Here is an 18106-nt window from a genome sequence, read left to right as displayed (position 1 = left end):
GTTTTTTTCTTGAAGAGTAGCAGAAAAAGAAACAAACAAAAAAATAACTAAACCATACTGTAAACATTCACATTATTTGTTTTTTGAAAAATGTCTTCATAAGTAAACTCAGCGCAAAATAACACATTTCATATAGTAAACAGAAGAAACAACATTTATAGGCATCACTCCAAACCATTGGCTTAGATTGTGTTTTGAGGTTGATCTGCGCGGTATAACTCATCAGCTCAAATTGCACATCGTATGTAGTGAGTTTGAGTTAACTCTAAGACAAGAGCCACCATGAAGCACACAGGTTGGCGAGAAGCTCCGACTCCTCACGCCTGGTCACAGCGATCTCTGTCTTCAGCCGACAAAGAGGTGCTGCATCCTACCACCTTCCACCGATGTGTTCACAATTGAGGAATCGAGACCAAACACGCAAGATATTTTGGCCAATGAGAGGGACAATTTACGGTAAAACTGTAGTCATTCTCCAGTGAACGACCTTTCGGCGCAAGTCAGCGAACAACTGTTGCCCATGAGAAAGATGTCAGTAAACTGAATGTCAAGGCACTTCCCCATGAGAGGATCTTGTCTTCGAGTGACACAATGTGAGGCAACAAAGTAATTCAAATAAAACTAGATATTCTAAGTATTAAAACACTTGGCAACTCCACCCCTACTCAACGCTCTCTTTAAACATGTGAACACAGCTTACATCATAGCTTTGGTGTTTCTGCTAACCTGGCAAGATCCTCTAACCATAATATTTCTTATCCGTTTTTAAATATATGATTTTTTTATGATAATTCTCAAATGTGATGCTGTATTAATAGGTCTGCAATTTCTCATGACTTTCCTGCATGTTCTTTGGACAAACGTTAAAGTTTAATGTTAGTTATTGCTAATAAAAATAATTTCATTGCTTTTACTTAACCAGTTAATAAATAGCATAAACCAACTGTGTTTAGGACATGTTTAGGTGTTATACTGAAGCCTGCTAGAGGAATCTCGTTTGTAAAAATGGTAACAGAAGTTCCCAAACAAATTTCACGAACCATGGATGTACCTTGCTAGCATGACTCAAGAGCAACGGTGCATCTCATCAGTTAACACGTCAAATGAAATCTGACAAACAACAGGTTTTTCATAACTTTAACTTTTTATATTGGGGAATCTCAGAAGAGGGAAAATGTGTGTCAGCATTGGCACTCGTGACCTCATACTGCAATGGGTTTGTATAAATGATGACTTTGCATCTGAAATGGCACCAGTTTTGAAGTTGTCGTTCTATATGGCTGTCGACAGATTACGGGTTGTTCTCTGAACAAAAAAAAAACCACAAACTTTTTAACAAAAACATGTCTAATGGATGTGTGGTTGTTTATGGGTGAGGCAGAAAATGGATTTATTCTATGCATCAAACATAAATGAGTTCTGTGGTAGTAAACAGAAACAGGGAGTAAACTAACTGTAGATGAACTTAAGAGTTTTAATGGTGTGACTGCATCCTCATAATATCATTTTGACAGCTGCATCACTGTGGTGCGGTTAGGTGTTCATCAATAAGGTATGAGCTGACTATACATAATACTGCATGGCTCCCTGATATGAAATATTCTGGTGAAAGATGTTTAGAGAAATGGGCATCAGAGTGACAATACTGCTTTAGAGGAATAGGCATCAGGGTGACAATGCTGGTCAGAACTGGAGCACAACTAACATAACTAAGACAAATGACCTTTTATTAACGGAAAGAATATAGGTAATATCAGGAAAACCTTGGAAAGTTGTTGAAAAATTACAGACCCATAAAATAAATTATCTTGAATAAAATGTCTTCATTTTTTTGTGTTATTTACTCCATCAAAAATAATTAAATATAATTTTAATTTTTTTTGACATGGTGCAATATTAAATAAAATACTTTCTTTGTTAAAATCTATTCAGCTTAGAATCATACACCAATAAATTTGTGATAAACCTATGATTTGTGCAAATTGTCCCACTAGTATTAGAAAAACAACAATATTGTCTTATACTGGCAATTGATAAAGGTTAAAATACTCTTCACCATTACTGATTTTCATTTATTGCACCCTGTTACTTCTCTGGTAACCATACATACATTATTCTAAACCACACACAGGTTGTGCATGAACTGGAGTTGCCAAGTCGCTGCCACAGATACTGAAGTGTGAGGTTAGGTAACAAAACGAAGTGAAATAAATAAGAATAAAAAATTAAACAGTACCCCACAAAGCTGCCAGCAAGTCAAGCTAATGTGTAGCTTGGACTTGAGCTTTGATTTTCATACGCAGTAAATAGAACCAGGCATTTCCACATAAAATACCCACAATTTCATTTGAACTTTTTACAAACTCATAAATATATATGTATATATGTATAGATAGTCTACAATAGGAATCATTTCCCCCAAAAACAATCATACAAAAAACAACAGACCATAAAAAACTCTGAACACAAATAAAATAGAATATTTCTATCAAAAAAAAGAAGGAAAAAGAAGCAGAATTAAAGTGTTATTCATATTCCTTTGGAGTGTTTTGCTATGTTGATCTGTAGCAGTACATGTGATGTCAAGCCCTCAGGAGGTTTTTCAGACCTGAGTTGTCTTCGGTCAGGTGCAGATCACAATATCGCTGAGATCCCTGGGAGGGGCCGGGGCCCGAGGCCTGGCTCATGTAATCCTACACTGAACATACAAAGAAGAAAACCTTTTTTCATAAACTTGGGGTTTGGGTCAGGGGGGTTGTGGGGGATTGAAGGACTTAGAAAGGGCAAAGAGGATTAAAAGATCACAGGTTGTCGTTGCCGCCCTAAGATTCGGGGGACTGCTCTGACAGAGGTTTGAGCAGGTTTTTGTACGCTAGGGAGTTCAAGTAGCGGGGATACGAGTCTCTTTGCATTAGCGTGTAGATCTGCAACTGGGCATCGTCAAACGTGTGCAAGTTGGGCTCCTGCATGTTCCTGTTAATCGTCTCACGCACTCGGGAGTCAAGACTCACCTGGAAGTTAAGAAAACACAACATCAGGAAGAACAGAATGTTTTCTTTTTCTGTAACAGGGATGTGAAAAATTGGATTTTTAGCTTTCTTATCAAGACTTGAAAACACAGGGTTCTTGGGTAGCATGATATTTCTTTCTAATAACTGGTTATTGTATTTGTGCAGAACTTGGATAAATTGTGCAGCAGTGGAGCACATGTGCAGTAAACATGTAGTCTCTTGGCTGCATTCACGCAACAGGTCTTGATACTCAATTCCAACTTTGAAACAAATCAGATATTTTGCAGGGTGAAAAGATCAGAAGTGCCCAGTTCAGATTGATATTTGGACATACTGTAGGTCGCATAGTATATGGGCAAAAATATCTGATTTGTGTTGCATTTTCCTGCTGTGTGAACGCATTGATGATGCAAAGGCAATATAATTGTTTGACTAGCCCATGTAATCTGTCAGTCTGGCACAGCTGGAGTTTAAACTCCATGTACACACATATCCACATAACACTGCTCTCCAAAACCCAAAAATTATATCTAAACTTATGTTCATTTGTTTATAAGTTGCTTACAAGAGCTAAATGGTTACACCTATGTATCATATAAAATGGCCCCCCACGTCCGTCCATCCATCCATCCATCCATCCATCCATCCATCCATCCATCCATCCATTTTCTAACACCCTTGTCCCTAGCGGGGTCAGGAGGGGTGCTGGTGCCTATCTCCCGCTATCGTTCAGCGGGAGAGGAGGGGTGCACCCTGGACAGGTCGCCAGTCTGTCGCAGGGCAGCACAGAGACAGACAGGACAAACAACCACACACACACTCACACCTAGGAAGAATTTGGAGAGACCAATTTACCTGACAGTCATGTTTTTGGACTGTGGTTAGGAAGCCAGAGTACCCGGAGAGAATCCATGCATGCACAGGGAGAACATGCAAACTCCATGCAGAAAGACCCCAGACCTTCTTGCTGCAAGGCAACAGTGCTACCAACTGCAGCACTATGCAGCCGGCCCACCACATATATCTCTCATTTCCATTTTCAGAAGTCGGCATTTTTAGTACGGCATGTTAAGCTAGGTCTGACAAAAACATTTTGTCATCTGTTGCATTAAAGTAAAAGTAAGAGTTCAATGAAACACACTCTTGAATACAGACATGATGGACTTTATTACCCCCTGTGTAGAGCTAAACTTGTGCAAAGCTAAGTGTATGAGGCTTCACCACACGACTTGAAAGTGGCATTGATATACTCATTGAACTCAGACATCACAAGGTTTCACCCATCAAGGAAACTCTATTTTACCAAAATATAAATCAATAAAGGTTTCACACCTCTTTCGGCGAGAGAATGGAGATGTAGTCCTCGTAGACGAGCCGGGCCTTCTCCTCGATCACACTTTTATTGGTCTCTTTGCTGAACTCTTCACATGCGAGCCAGAACAGCATGTTCTCCTCGCTGAACTCGGTGCGGAGAAATTGCCGGAAAGAGTTCCTCCCAGCTGGACAGCACATCAGCTTATCAAACGACTGCCCCCACATGTGCACCTCCTCCAGCGTGGGCTTTGGGCTGCAGAGAACATGAGAACATTGGAGTAAGTCTCTTTAACATCAGATGGAATAGAAGTCTGTTTATTTGCCAGGCATTGTTGTGCAGGGATTTTAGCTCACCAGTCTTCACAGTCTGAGGTCCCTTCCTTGACGTCATATGATGCCTTTCGATTCCGTTCATCCCTGTCTTCATTCCTGTTGAAAACAGACAAAAACACCTTGGCAAGAAGTACTCATTTCACAAATGTGGTCATGGAACTAAGTTTGTAATTAAGTGGTATGAATGACCATAATTATATAAGTCAGTGTATTCATTAATCACTACAATAAACATCTACAGTATAAAGATAAAACCTTTCTGGCTTGTCCACGCGAGTAGCTGCATTTTTATTTCAAGTTCAAATGAAACTGTTTCAAAGCAGATGCTTCCTTCTTGGTCAACATCACTCTAAAAAGTGTATTTGGGCTGTCGTTCATGTAATGGACTTATTTACATTAGTCTTATTTAATTCTTTTGGTTTAGTGATGAGAACTTGCCGGAAAGTTCTCATCACTTTTTTGTGTTGAATTAACTTAAGAGCTACAAATTCTAACTTAAATGAACTTTTTACTTTGACCTTCATTGTCAAGAGTGAAACAATTACGTTCAATGTCATATCCAACATCTGATGTCATAACGCAAGCTTCACCAGGGACAGGTCCTGTACCAACCATGGTGCTGTGGTGGAGCAGAAGTAGTGCACAACCCACATAAGAGTCGCAGGTTCAATTCCCGGCCTGATGACTTTGCCACATGTCTTTCCCCTCTTTCATAACCCACTTTCCTGTCTAACTACTGTCAAATGAAGGCATCCTCAACCCAAAAGATCCTTTATTAGTGTACTTCTTTATTTGAAGTAAATTAAATGATTTGAGTAATACTGACTTAAAACAAGTTAAACAAACTTAATAAATTAATTTGGATAAACTTAACTGAATTACTTGTTACCAATTCCCAACTCAATTAAATTGGCTCAACTATTTTCTTTTTTCTGTAATCCTCTTAGTTCAAGGGGATGTAAAGTTCTGTTCACTGTTCACTACTTTTCTATCAGCTTCTAGTTTATGATGAGCCCAAGTTTTGGTCGCTTCTGTTGTTGATCCTGACCATCCTAATCAATTTGTTGACTGTTGAGGGGGTACTTGAAACTTGAAAACAACTGGGTGTTTGATAAATCAATTTACATGAGTGTTTGAATACCCATTAAAACTAAAACATATAAAACAGGCTGACATTAAGCTTCTGGAATGGGCCTGACCTCAAACATATTAAAAATGTATGAACTATGCTTGGAAGCTGGGCTTGAGCCAGAAAACCAGCCAATAAAAATGAACTGTGTCATTTCTAATAAGATAAATGGTCTAACGTCTAGTCAGAACCATGATGCAGAAAGGCATTTCACAAATTGTTTGTGAGGGTGTAAGTACTTGAGACAGTATAGATAATTTTGATCATATGGGTATATAACTTTTGCAATGCATAAGCACCCAACACCCAAAACTAGCAGGCAGAATGCACAATTAAATGGCCAAAATCAATAACAATCCTGCCAACAGCTAGCTTTTTTCACCAACAAAATAGCATGACATAATTATTTTGATCATTTAGCGGTATATATTCAGAATTATGTCAAATGTTATATGCCCAAAATTGATATCTTGATATTGTGAGTATCAGGTAGGTAGACATTCATAAGACTGTAATAAATTATTACTTTCATCAGGACTGATGTCTTGTTAATGCAATTAGAAGTTTAATAAATGAGAAACTATACAGTTTTATGTTTTACTGTAGGTCTAAATGTTAAAATTGTAAAAGTAGTTCAGGTAATTGAATAAAATATGAGCATCAGTTAATCATTTATATTCCTTCTAATTTTGACTGATTCAAATGTATCACTTTGAATGCAACATTGCCGACAAGTGAAGAGCTTACACAGACATGCATATGAAAATGATGTTCAGGCTTTCCTGAATGTAATGAGGCGGCTGCTGCTAAACCGACATCCACGGATCACATGCAAATCTGTCAAGAGTGTAAGACAGAAGCTGACGCCTGCTTTTGAGACGCTCTAGCTCAGGCGGTGGCGTCTTGCGTGCGACGATGTCGGCCATGCTGCACCTCAGCAATCAGGTTCTCGGTTTGTGGAAGACCTACCAGGAGCAGCTACAGCAGCAGCACCAGCAGAAGCAACACGCGTTGGAGCCCCTCGGGTTGGCCTGGCTCGGCTGGTCCTGCTGGGCCGGTGCAGTTCCCCCCGCTGCCGACTCCTGCTGCACCGACATCTGCCTCTTTCGCATCTCCATCCGCTCTGATCCCATGGGCTACAGACAGCGGAGAGTGGGGGGAGAGAGAGGGTGAAGGGTTTGGAGTGTTGATGTCAGGAATAGTATGTAACTGAGATTTTATCTCGCAAGAAAAGCTCTTGGCCTGCAATGCATTAGTGTGATGGAAATCAGTTCCAGTGTAACAAGTGTAGCAAGGGCAGCACTGGGTGTAATGCTGTAATGTGACAGTAGAGAAGATGGTAGTGTGAAATTATGACATTCAATCCACTTTTTGACAACACTTTGAAAAGAAAACTAAAGTAGAAAGAGACACTCTTCATAAACACCCCTCTGTTTATGAAGAGTGAAATCTGTAGGAATAGGATGAGTGTTGTGATGATGACACCTTACTGTTAGAACTTCCCTTAACAACAGTTAAATCAGTGTGTTTTATGAAACAAATGTTTCATAAAACTTATGACTCATGTGATCCAAAGCAGTTGAAATTGAAAAGGAAACAATGTCCTGTTCAAAGTTAAAATGGGGCCTCTTGCTGAAAAACTGTGGGATTATTTTAATGGGGCAAAATGTTTAAACTAACTAAAGTATTTTTAAAAGCGTAAAGAAACATATGACAAGCATTCAGAAGCAAAGACCAAAAGATGTAAGGAAGCATCTGGAATAACAGAAACAGAATCACAACATCATTAAAATAATAGATGTACACATATAATGTCCAAATCTGAAACTGCTAAATGCAGCAGACCAGATGTTATTTGACTCAATCATGTGCTGGCATGCACTGCTGGACACTCTGAAGCAAGACAATTTGATTCTACTGAAATTATCAGAATGTGGAAAGGACTTTTGCTTTTTCCTTCGTTAAATCTTTGTCTTAGCCCTGGCATAATGCATCTTGAAATCTTTGACTGATTCTCTGTTCTGTTTATGATTCATAAATGGTAACATAGCATGGAAGCTGTTGTTAACTCCGCCTTTTTTTTTTTTTTTTTTTACAATATTTGCTTTTGGCTGGAAAACACTGTTGAGAATAGGCCCATGATATACTGTGTGTAATGTTACCATGACAACCAGCCATTTGTATACACTATGGTAACTCAGAGGGGACAACATTAATCATTTACCAAAATCACCTTCATTTACAGGCTTGTGTTCACCTATAATTAGCTGAGATAAAGATTGTTTATGAGCCTCAAGTACCAAACCTTGATTCTAAGTCAAGTCTAGTCTTTAGAGGATAAATCAACGCAAAAGTTGAGAATTTCAGATCAAACTCTCAACTAGTGATCTATGAGGTCCCCTTATTGAATGTGGGGTTGAATATTTTGCCTCTGGTCAATATCAGGATGTAGTCTCAAATCAGTAACCATTACGGGTTACTGTCATCATCATCATTTCTATTTGGCCAATAAAGGGTAAATTCCTCTCACATATCTTGTACATACTGCTCTGGTAAAGCCAGTTAAGTGGTAGACCATACCACTTTGGTTTATATGATCCCAGCTGCATGGTTTGAAATTATACATAACTCATGAGCTCATGGCATCAAATACAATTTTATGAATCACATAATGATTGCTGTAGAGTGGTGTATGTGTGTGTTGTTGTGCTATTTTTGCAGAGAATTTATCTGAGTCTCAAATCTTTCCTCTTGGGAGCCCCCTGCTGGCATGGGTGCCCTAAGCTGACGCTTACTTCGCTTATGCCTTAGGCTGGCTCTGGCCGTGTAGGCTTCTGTCATTATGCAGGCTATATGAGGAATTGCTGTTCTAATTGTGAGTATGGATATCTGGCCTATGCACAAGAATCCCATCGGTTTGCAGGCCCATAGACAGACAGGGTTATGCTCACGGAATGTGAGCTGATTCTAACAAACGTGTCATCACCGGGTCAGACTCTGCCAAATCCTATCAGATCATTTAGGTAACAAAGCGGACTCTTCCGGCACACGGAATCGTCCGGACATTACCTGGCACAAGACACGAAGCCTTAAAATATGCCTAAAGATTTTGATGTAAGGGAGACGAGTGGGGGTGGGGGTGCTGAAAGCGCAGCTTGCAAATCTATATCTGAGCATCGTTCTATCGCATCCTTTTCAATGAATACACCATTTAGCCATTTCTAAAATGGACCCGCGTGTTTTTTTATTACTATCATTTGCTTGGTTTGTCGTTCAGTTCTTTTTTGTTCTCAGATACCCGAGCAGGCATCAGCCCTCAGACGTCGTGCGTCTTGCCAAATGGTACATTTTTACGCATTAGGCATTGGATGTACTTCAAAGCTGGCACTAGCAGTACGCTAGGGTTTGACTCAAAAGCGATATAGAGAATGGCACGGAGGGGGCGAGGGTGGTCGTATCCTCTGAACGCATAAATCATAAAAACTCTAACTAAATCACTGTTCTCCACAGGAGATTATGTGTCCCCTTACTGATTTGACAGCAGAAATAATAATAATAATAATAATAATAATAATAATAATAATAATAATAATAATAATAATAATAATGAAAACACTCCACTGCTGAGTCGCGCATCACATCAATTGAAAGTGCCATCATGAAGAACCATAGCGCTTCATCGCCCTGGACAACCACCGAAAAGACACTGCCTAGATCTGTTAATGACATGCCGTTAAAAAAAAAAAAACGACCGCTCCGACCATAAAATGCCACCTGCACAGATACAACTGCTTACTCCCAGTACTTACAATTTCACCATGTATGCACCACGAGAAGAGGGAATTCTCTGCTTTGATTACATCCGATGGAACATAAGGCTTTTTTTCCCCTCTCCTCCGACCGGCTGCTTCTAGTCAGTACGCATGCGTCTCCTCTCCAACTCGTAGTAGCCCAGTGAAGAGCGTAAACCCCGACAATATGTCACAGATTTACAGTGCAGGTCGTTTAACATGAACGAATGTTACACGCATTGTCCGATGGAGTCAAGTTATAGTAGGAAATACAGGTGCATCACCATGAATTAGAATATAATTAGAAATTTAATTTGTTTCAGTAATTAAAATCAAAAGGTGAAACTCAAATAAATCATTACACACAGACTGATATATCTAAAGTTTTTATTTCTGTCCATTTCAGTAAGATGTGATTCACAGCTGATGAAAACTCCAAATTGCTATTTTTCCCCAGAACATAAGAATGTTACATAAAACTAATAAGAAAGGGATTTTGTAATGTAGCAATGGATTGCTGTAGCCATGTTGGCCTAGTTACTCATGGAAAAGCATTCAATCACTGACTGCTTCCACACGGAAAATAAGCCATAAAGATTCACACAGTAGTGTATCCATGAATACTTATAGAAAATTTGGTGGAAGGAAGATGTCTATTGTCTTTCTCTTATCAGAGTTTGGGACGAGAGATTGTCAGGTGTGGGTGGGGAAATCTGAATATCCCTCACCTTAACACCAAACAAACACTGAATAAACACATTAAGCTTCAATTTCAGTTAAATTATATTATACTGACTTGCAGCTGATGAAAACTCAAAGCTGATGTTTTTATTGAAGTGATACATAATAGCCATAATATTTAATGCAGAAATATTCTGGACACATTATAGTCTACCCAAACAAGAGGAAGATTCCCGAATTAACACTTGTCTAGCAAACAGTCCTTGAAAGGATGAGGGTAAACAACAAAAATGATTGCTAGAGAAGTTGACTGTTCATAGAATGATGTATCCAGGTATTAACAATATAATCAAGCTGAACATTTCTATTTGTTCCTGCCTCAGTAGAGTTACATAGACATATGAGATTTATCTCTCTGTGTGTATTGAATCTAAATAATTGTTACCTTTTCTTTTTCAGTTTAAATAATAAGTGAGTTTCTAATCAAAAAGTTACATGTACTGTAGATATGATTCAATTGACAAAACAGAATCAAAATCATTTGTAAGTAAAAAATTTTTAAACAAACTGCTTAAATTTTCAATACTTAAATTTATTGACATGCCTCTCTGGCACCATGTATAGAATATTGAATGATGCTTTTTAAACATTGTCTGATTTATACCAACCTTTGGGAAAGAAGAAATGCTGAAGATAAAAAGCATGATAAACAGAAATGTCACCTTAAAGTTCTCCTAAAACTGCAGTAGTATATATATATATATATATATATATATATATATATATATATATATATATATATATATATATATATATATATAAACATTCTCACATATTTGTTAAAACTGTCACTATGTTGTGACAGTTTAGTATGAGACAGATAATCTGTAAAAAAAAAGGAAATCCTCCCTGTGTTAGTGTCATCTGCAGAAATACGCAGCTCCTGGTCAGAAACAACCAATCTGAGTCAGGAGAAGGATTTTATCGCTGTCAATCTCACTTGTCTACACACTGCCTACACCCTTCCCATTGCTCTCTGTTATGCTAAGCTTCTTCCCCACAACAGAGCCTGCCATGTATGCACATGGCCACCAATGATGGCAGATAAACAGTTTTCCTGTAAGTTGTTTCTCCCCCATTAGCACAGCTGCAGCAAACTGGCAATCTTGAGCTTGCACATACAGGAGGATGATTGACAGCGCTAACACCCTCCTACTGGCTCTGATTGATTGTTTCTGACTTAGAGCGGTGTATTTCTGGAAATGACAGTAGAACCAAAAGGAGATTTTTTTCAGATTATTTGCCTATATTGTCACAACATAGTGACAGTTCTAACAAATATGTGTAAAAAAACAACATATTTTTATATCAAATTTACCTTCTGCAGCTCCCCCCCCCTCTAAGGAGTCTTTTTGCAGGCTTTAGTGTCCTTTATATGAAAGTAGGCTGACAGGAAGGGGGGAAGGAGAGGGGGGAACCCGCGACGGCTGCGTCGAAGACTCAAGGCCTCCAAACGTGAGTTGCGCTATACCCTACGCCACCACGGCACCAGAATATGTTGAAAATGCCCAATTTAGAAAATTGATCTCCACGTTTTTTTTATGAAGTCTTCAGCCTTTGCCTGCAACCTCTGTCTGTGCTGCTAAATTGCAGAGTGCATGCTGTAACTCAGTCTGTTTTGCTACTTTCAACTTTTTAGATTTTAGACACACAATTATATGTACATACTTCAAATGAATGAATGAAAACAACACTGTGCAGAACTGTGTTTGAGAGCGTGTTGATACGCTGCATCTATTGATGTCACCCCAGCTGCAGCATGAAAAAGAAAGAGGCTCTGTAGAAGAAAAAATATTAGAAAATCACACAGTTACTGTTAAATATCTTTAGTTGTCAATTTTCTCCTTCATTTTGCCACTGTGATGTCCCTACGTTTTTCTATCATTAGCTGGCAACAAACTGGCTGGATAATCAGCATCTAGACCACAAATGCATTGTACTTGAAATATAAAACTACCATATATTGCATCCAAGCAATAAAAATTGGAATATTGCACACATTTATTTTGCAATGACAACTGCAATTCAATATATTGTGCAGGTCTAGCTGAAAGGGTCATTGCTGTGACCCTACCCTCTATACAGGTCGGATTCAGAGCAACAGTTTGAACCTCATTATAGAGACCACACATGTATCTCCATGCCACATTTTTATCTGTCAGAAAACCACTACACAACTGCTCCTAAGATTACACACTAAGCCTCACACAAAAGGATATCATCAGCCTCTTATCTTCAATGCCTAGGTCTATTATTTTATTACTTTGGGAATGAGTGAAGTGCCCTTTTATCTAGCAATGGCTAAAAGCAGCCTTAGTTTTGAAAGAAACCGGACAAAATCATTCATGAACAGAATGGATCTTTTCATTTTCGTTTTAAAACGACACATTTTAAATATCTACTGCTAGTTTTTGTCATGTCCTGGCAGCGTAACGTTGTGCAAAATATTTTTTTGCATTTGGGAATAAAAGAGTCTACCTTTTCTTCAATATACATTTGGCATTTTTTCTAATATCATTGAATGATTAAAAAAAAAAAATCTGTACAAGATTCCAGAAATGCTGTCTCATTTAGTAGTTATATAATGAATTAACACATTTATTTATTTGATTTACAAAATACTTTTCACTGTTTTCTGCAACCACAAAGTAGGTTTGAGGGCGTGGGCACTCTCTACATATAGCACTACATCTGTTGCATTCTCAGCCTGTGAGAAAACTCTCATATACATAGAGACCTTATAACTGACACTTCAGATGTTTGTTTGTTCTGTTCTAATGTTTCACTTTACTCTTCCTGTTGTGTTACTGATTATTATCAGGCAGCTGTTTGCTGTTTAATCCTCTGCACATCTCTGTGAAGAGTGATAATGTAGAGAACAACACTGCCATCTCCAGGCAACTGTCATTAAAGCACTTACATGATGATCTCTATAGACGATGCAAAGAGATCATATACTGATTGACGACATTTTAATATCTCTCAACTATTTTAATTATATTATTCAACCACTTTTCATCTTACATTTATTGTTTAAAGTCTATGAATGGAGATCTATATCAGCTTTGAGGTGCATTTTTAAATAAACACTTCAATATTCTCTACTCTAGACAAATATAAATACTTCTGCTTTTAGAGCTCACAGTGCTTTTTGCAACGTACAATCACAAGATGGCACTATGCACTCAGCACCTGGCCATTCAGCCAAACTCCAGCGTGACACAGCTTTCTATATGCTTAATTTACACCAGCGCATTCATGCTGTTCCCTTTCGGGGACATGCTATCTTTTAGAGGTGCCTCCTGATGGTGTGAAAATCAATCTTGCCAGATTCTCATCGGAGTAAGAAGAACCACAAAAGAGAGGGACTCAACTAAATCCTCTTGTTGCACCTTTTCTACTTTTGAATTTTCCAGCATAAATAGAGTGTCTTAAAAATAATCCAAAATATTGATTATCATCTTCCTAAAAAAAGACAATCAAATAATGTCTTGTTCAAATTAATAACTTTTAAAGTTGAGCATTTAAGCATTTTTTATTCCTTTGTGGTGTACAGATGTAACATCCTGTTGCACACTTTTACAAAGAAGCCCTACAAATAGTTCTGCAAGACTGATTCACATAAACAAGCAATGATTGATACTTTAGTCATTGTGACATGAGACGCTCACACTTTTCCCTGTGAGGGCACAATGTCAAGTGAAGGTGTGAGCCCATCTCAGCACACAAGGCTATAAGGACAAGATAGATGACAAGGCGTCTGACAAGGTGAATAAAGTCTTTTCAGTGTGTGATTAATACGACTCAGAATAGCTAGAAAGGAAGACAGAGTGCACATATTCTATCACCATCATGCAGAGAGTTACTGGGTAGGGAGTATTACGTTGCCTGATTAATATAACAAGACATCATGCATGGTATTGGTGAGTAATCTGAAGGTGAAAATTGTTCTGTCACAGTAGAAAATGTGGAAGCACACAGTAAATGAAAGGATTTTCTCTTTCCCTGTTTTGCTGCGAATTAATTTCAGTATTTCCCTGATCTGTGCTGATCAAGATGCTTTTTGGTAAATAAATGTCAGGCTTATTTTAACAGTGTATTATCAGTTCCACTCATTTCATTTCATGAAGCTGGTTTTACTCAGAATTCACAGTAAGAATTAATAGTTTAAGATCAATGTGTGTTACAACTAAATTACTAACTAATTAATATTAATAACTAATTAATATTAACCCTAACCCATAACTAATTAATAAAGTAATAACTAATTATTAAGACTTAAAAATAGTATGCATATGGATCGATTAATGGAGACATTGAAGACCCATTTACACCCTAGTTTTCACCTAGTACCAGGTGCGGTTTCTGATACGAGCAACATGGGCAACCATCCTGGGTGGCATCTTGTGCGGGGGGGCCTCCCCCTAGACCTGTTCATCTTGTCTATTTCCCCCACCACCACTGAACCAGTGGATCCGAATGTCAGTGGTGCCTAATGCAAAAACAACCCAACAATTTCACACACCTCTGTTAGGGTGGTTCGCCCAGGGTGCCAAACAGGCTAAGACTGCCTTTGTTTAATACTTGAATTTTTCTGCCTAATGCCCTTTCCTCATGATGCCATCCATTTTGTGAAGAACACAAGTTCCTTCTGAAGAAAAACACTCACACAACATGATGCTGCCACCCCTGTACTTCAGAGTTGGGATGGTGTCCTCTGGCTTGCAAGCTTCCTTCTTCTCTCTCCAAATGTAGTAATAGTCATTTTGATCAAACACTTCTATTCTAATTTTATCAGACCACTGGACATGTCTTCAAATATTAAGGTCTCTCTCCTTGATCGCATAAAAAAACGTTATGCTTGATTCTAATTTTGTTTTTGAATTATCTTTGATTAGATATAGATGTCAGTTTCATTCTTGTGCCTCTTCAACCAGCATCTTTAGTCTTTAGATTCATTTCTGAATCTAAAGAAATTTCACTCCAAAACAGATGAACCTCTGGGATGCAGAACCCATCTGCAAAACAATAGTGACCTTAGTGTATGTAAAACACTGTAATAAATCTAAAAAATATAAATGTCATCATTCTGAAGAAATAATTTTGGCATTTATCCATTCTGACTTAATATCAGAGTTAAAAAAGGGTTTCATGCCTTTTTTACAGTACATGTGAATATAGTATTTTATTTATCAGAGTTTGAGGAACATTTTTGCAGCTTTAGAAAAAAACTTTGTATTAAATCTGAAGAGAGAAGTAATCTGAAATGAGATAAAAAGCAAAATGGTTGTATCCTTTTTGGTATAGTCTCTGATTTTCAGAAACCATGTCCAGCCTAGAAAGGAACATGCCCATCAAAATGAAAGTAAGTACATTTGTTTGCAACCATGAACCCACTGCATGACTAATAATATTATCTGCGAGGGCTTAAAAACTGGATGGATTAATAACATGAAAAGAGAGATGAAAAATTTAGAGCAAGTTTGACCTCTTATTCTATTGTATTCATTTGGTGAATGGTGTATTTAAAGAGAATACTTGTTCCACTCATGTAAGAAACCAAGTTTACTATAGAGTAATCATATGTATTGGATAAGAAAACTAACAAAACAGTTAGTGGCATTGTTCACAGACCCTGATGCAAAGTGGCTCTAAAAATCAGTTTGAATGGAGGCTTAATCAAACAGGACAAGTGGAAACACCTGCGAAGAAGTGAAGAGCATTCGTTAGAGTTATTAAGGACACTTGTGCCTCTAATTCTGTTACAAGCTGCTGTGAAAAGAGTTGTTACTGATTAAGAGCGAAGAATTATGAGACACCCATTAAGGTACAGAACATTTCCTCTCCAGGATTGTTTTTGTGAAGTCATGGACGGGTTATTTATCTCGAAGTATCAAATAATCTGATTAAGATGTGAAGACTTTGTGAAGATGCTGGAAAGAAGTTGGAAAAAGAATGTCATTATCTACATTGAAACTAATTCTGTGCCCATGTTGGTTTGAAAGGTCTCTCAGAGAGGAAAAATACAGTTCAACAAAAGCAAAACTAAAACGTGGTTTTAAAGAGCATTGCTACATTTGGAGAAAAAAGGAGGGAGATTGCAAATAAGAACAGCATCACAGCTGTGAAGTATAGGGGGAGAAGCATCGTGTAATGTGTTGGAGTTTTGTTTGAGGTACAAAATGGCTGGCATCATAAGAAAAGACGATGATGAGGAAATATTGAGCAAAACGTCTGTCAGGAAGCCAAAGGTTTTTTCCCAAATAGGTTTTAAATAGACAATCCAAAGCATTAATTGTTTTAACAGAGATAAAGCTGATATTTTGTTGTGATTGTCATAAAAATTTGATTTGTGATCAGAAAAGCTTATTGAAGAATAATCGAAAAGTGATTCAGTTTGAAAGGTATAAAATACCAATGAAATGTATGCAAACTTCTAAATTAGAAGAATGTAAAAAAAACAAAAACATAAAGGAATATCTTCTATATATTTCTGGAATTTAGCAAAGAGAAATAGTTTTGCAAATTGCATTGCAACAAAGACAGGAAATTCACTCTGATTTAATGTGAAACACCGACTGAAAGGAGTTAATTGTCTTTTAATGCAGTATAAGTATATGGTTTCATATACTTGTATGAAACCATATATATGAAACCTTATAAGTAACCGTATAAGTAGTGTCATGAAGTGTCTCAGGGTGTCATAATTTTTGTTTCAACATATCTGGTAAATTGGAGTCATACTTGTTAATGACTTGGACTATTTTCTGTCTAGTTGTGACCTACCAATCAGATCTGGATGTGTCTCCCTTGTCCTAATGACTCTAAAATCCCTTCCTTTCTAGAAATAGCAACACATGCTTCCTCACAACAGAGAACTGCTGGAAACTTTTAGTTATTATTTACCAAGATTCATTTATAAACTTAGCTGTCTAAGAATGTTCAATTTGATGTTTCTCATTAGACCTTATCCGTTGTTGTGGAGAATTTAGCTAAATGTTTTAACCCCTTTTTTTAGAATCTAAATCACTTGACTCATACTATTTTAGGTCATGCTGTCGCCTTCTTTTAATCTTCTTTTTAAGTCTTGTTTAGACTGGAGATGCTTCCCTAAATAGAAGTTTTGTGTGAATCAAAGAGGCTTCACAATGCCAGCCTATCAACAGCAAAATACATTCTGAAGGGTGTTTCTTAGAGCTGACAGGAATATTAAATGAATGATGTGGTGACATGTTGCTTCACTGGTTTTGAAAATTGAGCTCAGTCTCTTATCTGTGTTTTGCTTTCCGCATCTTATTATCAGAGTTGTGTCAAATAGGAAATTCACTCATAATCTGTTTGGAATCAAATTATGTTGTGAAGACGTATGTGGAAAATGCACAAAATTGTCACTAAGATTCCTACAAAGTTTGTTCCCAAGTTTGTTGTATGTTACTTTAGTAAAGTGATAATACCCAAAAAGATGATGGTTGATGTGAATATGAGAACACGACCATACCTCAAGGCACACCATCTCCTGTTCTGCTTGGTCCGCGCCAATGTAGTTAACCTGGTAGCCCACACTCTGCCTGCAGGACCTGGTCAGCCCCTGAATCCACTGCCACATCAGAACCTTGGTGCGTTTGATCCCACACAGCACGGCTGTGGGTCTGATCTCCCACTGCCTCACCACGCTACCACATGGCATGCTTTGACTTTGAGTCCTTACTCGCAGCGCTGCGCCCAGGTCTGCTTGAAATCGTAGGAAATCCACTCTTCCTGGTCATCTCCTCTACGCTTTCCCACAG

General features: G+C 37.9%; 1 protein-coding gene across 2 annotated transcripts; it reads right to left on the bottom strand.

Annotated features, from left to right (window-relative positions):
* Positions 1 to 80: 80 nt before the first annotated feature.
* Positions 81 to 17925, bottom strand: rgs20 (regulator of G protein signaling 20). Of its 2 annotated transcripts, none has more exons than XM_023334905.1 (5): positions 17818 to 17925; positions 6757 to 6923; positions 4680 to 4754; positions 4344 to 4578; positions 81 to 3011 (listed from the first exon to the last, which is right to left on the bottom strand). In XM_023334905.1, exons 1-5 carry the CDS (start codon positions 17923 to 17925, stop codon positions 2823 to 2825), a joined length of 774 nt encoding a protein of 257 aa, XP_023190673.1. In that variant the 3' UTR covers positions 81 to 2822. The 2 variants fall into 2 exon arrangements, with proteins under 2 accessions (XP_023190673.1, XP_023190672.1); XM_023334904.1 differs by lacking the exon at positions 17818 to 17925 and adding an exon at positions 9597 to 9692.
* Positions 17926 to 18106: the final 181 nt, after the last annotated feature.

The sequence above is a fragment of the Xiphophorus maculatus genome, chromosome 6 (assembly GCF_002775205.1).
Source record: "Xiphophorus maculatus strain JP 163 A chromosome 6, X_maculatus-5.0-male, whole genome shotgun sequence".
Classification (NCBI taxonomy): Eukaryota; Metazoa; Chordata; class Actinopteri; order Cyprinodontiformes; family Poeciliidae; genus Xiphophorus; species Xiphophorus maculatus.
The sequence above is the reverse complement of the archived record's forward strand: the minus strand, read 5'-3'. Positions and strand labels throughout refer to the sequence as shown.

What these genes read in the sequence shown, in the direction of transcription:
- rgs20 (XM_023334905.1), bottom strand. Translation starts at nt 17,925, where the DNA reads ATGTGGCAGTGGATTCAGGGGCTGACCAGGTCCTGCAGGCAGAGTGTG. An exon ending in AGGAGATGGTGTGCCTTGAG is followed by an intron (nt 6,924 to 17,817) that starts GTATGGTCGTGT and finishes CGCTGTCTGTAG; the next exon opens with CCCATGGGATCAGAGCGGAT. An exon ending in CCATTCTCTCGCCGAAAGAG is followed by an intron (nt 3,012 to 4,343) that starts GTGTGAAACCTT and finishes CTTAACTTCCAG; the next exon opens with GTGAGTCTTGACTCCCGAGT.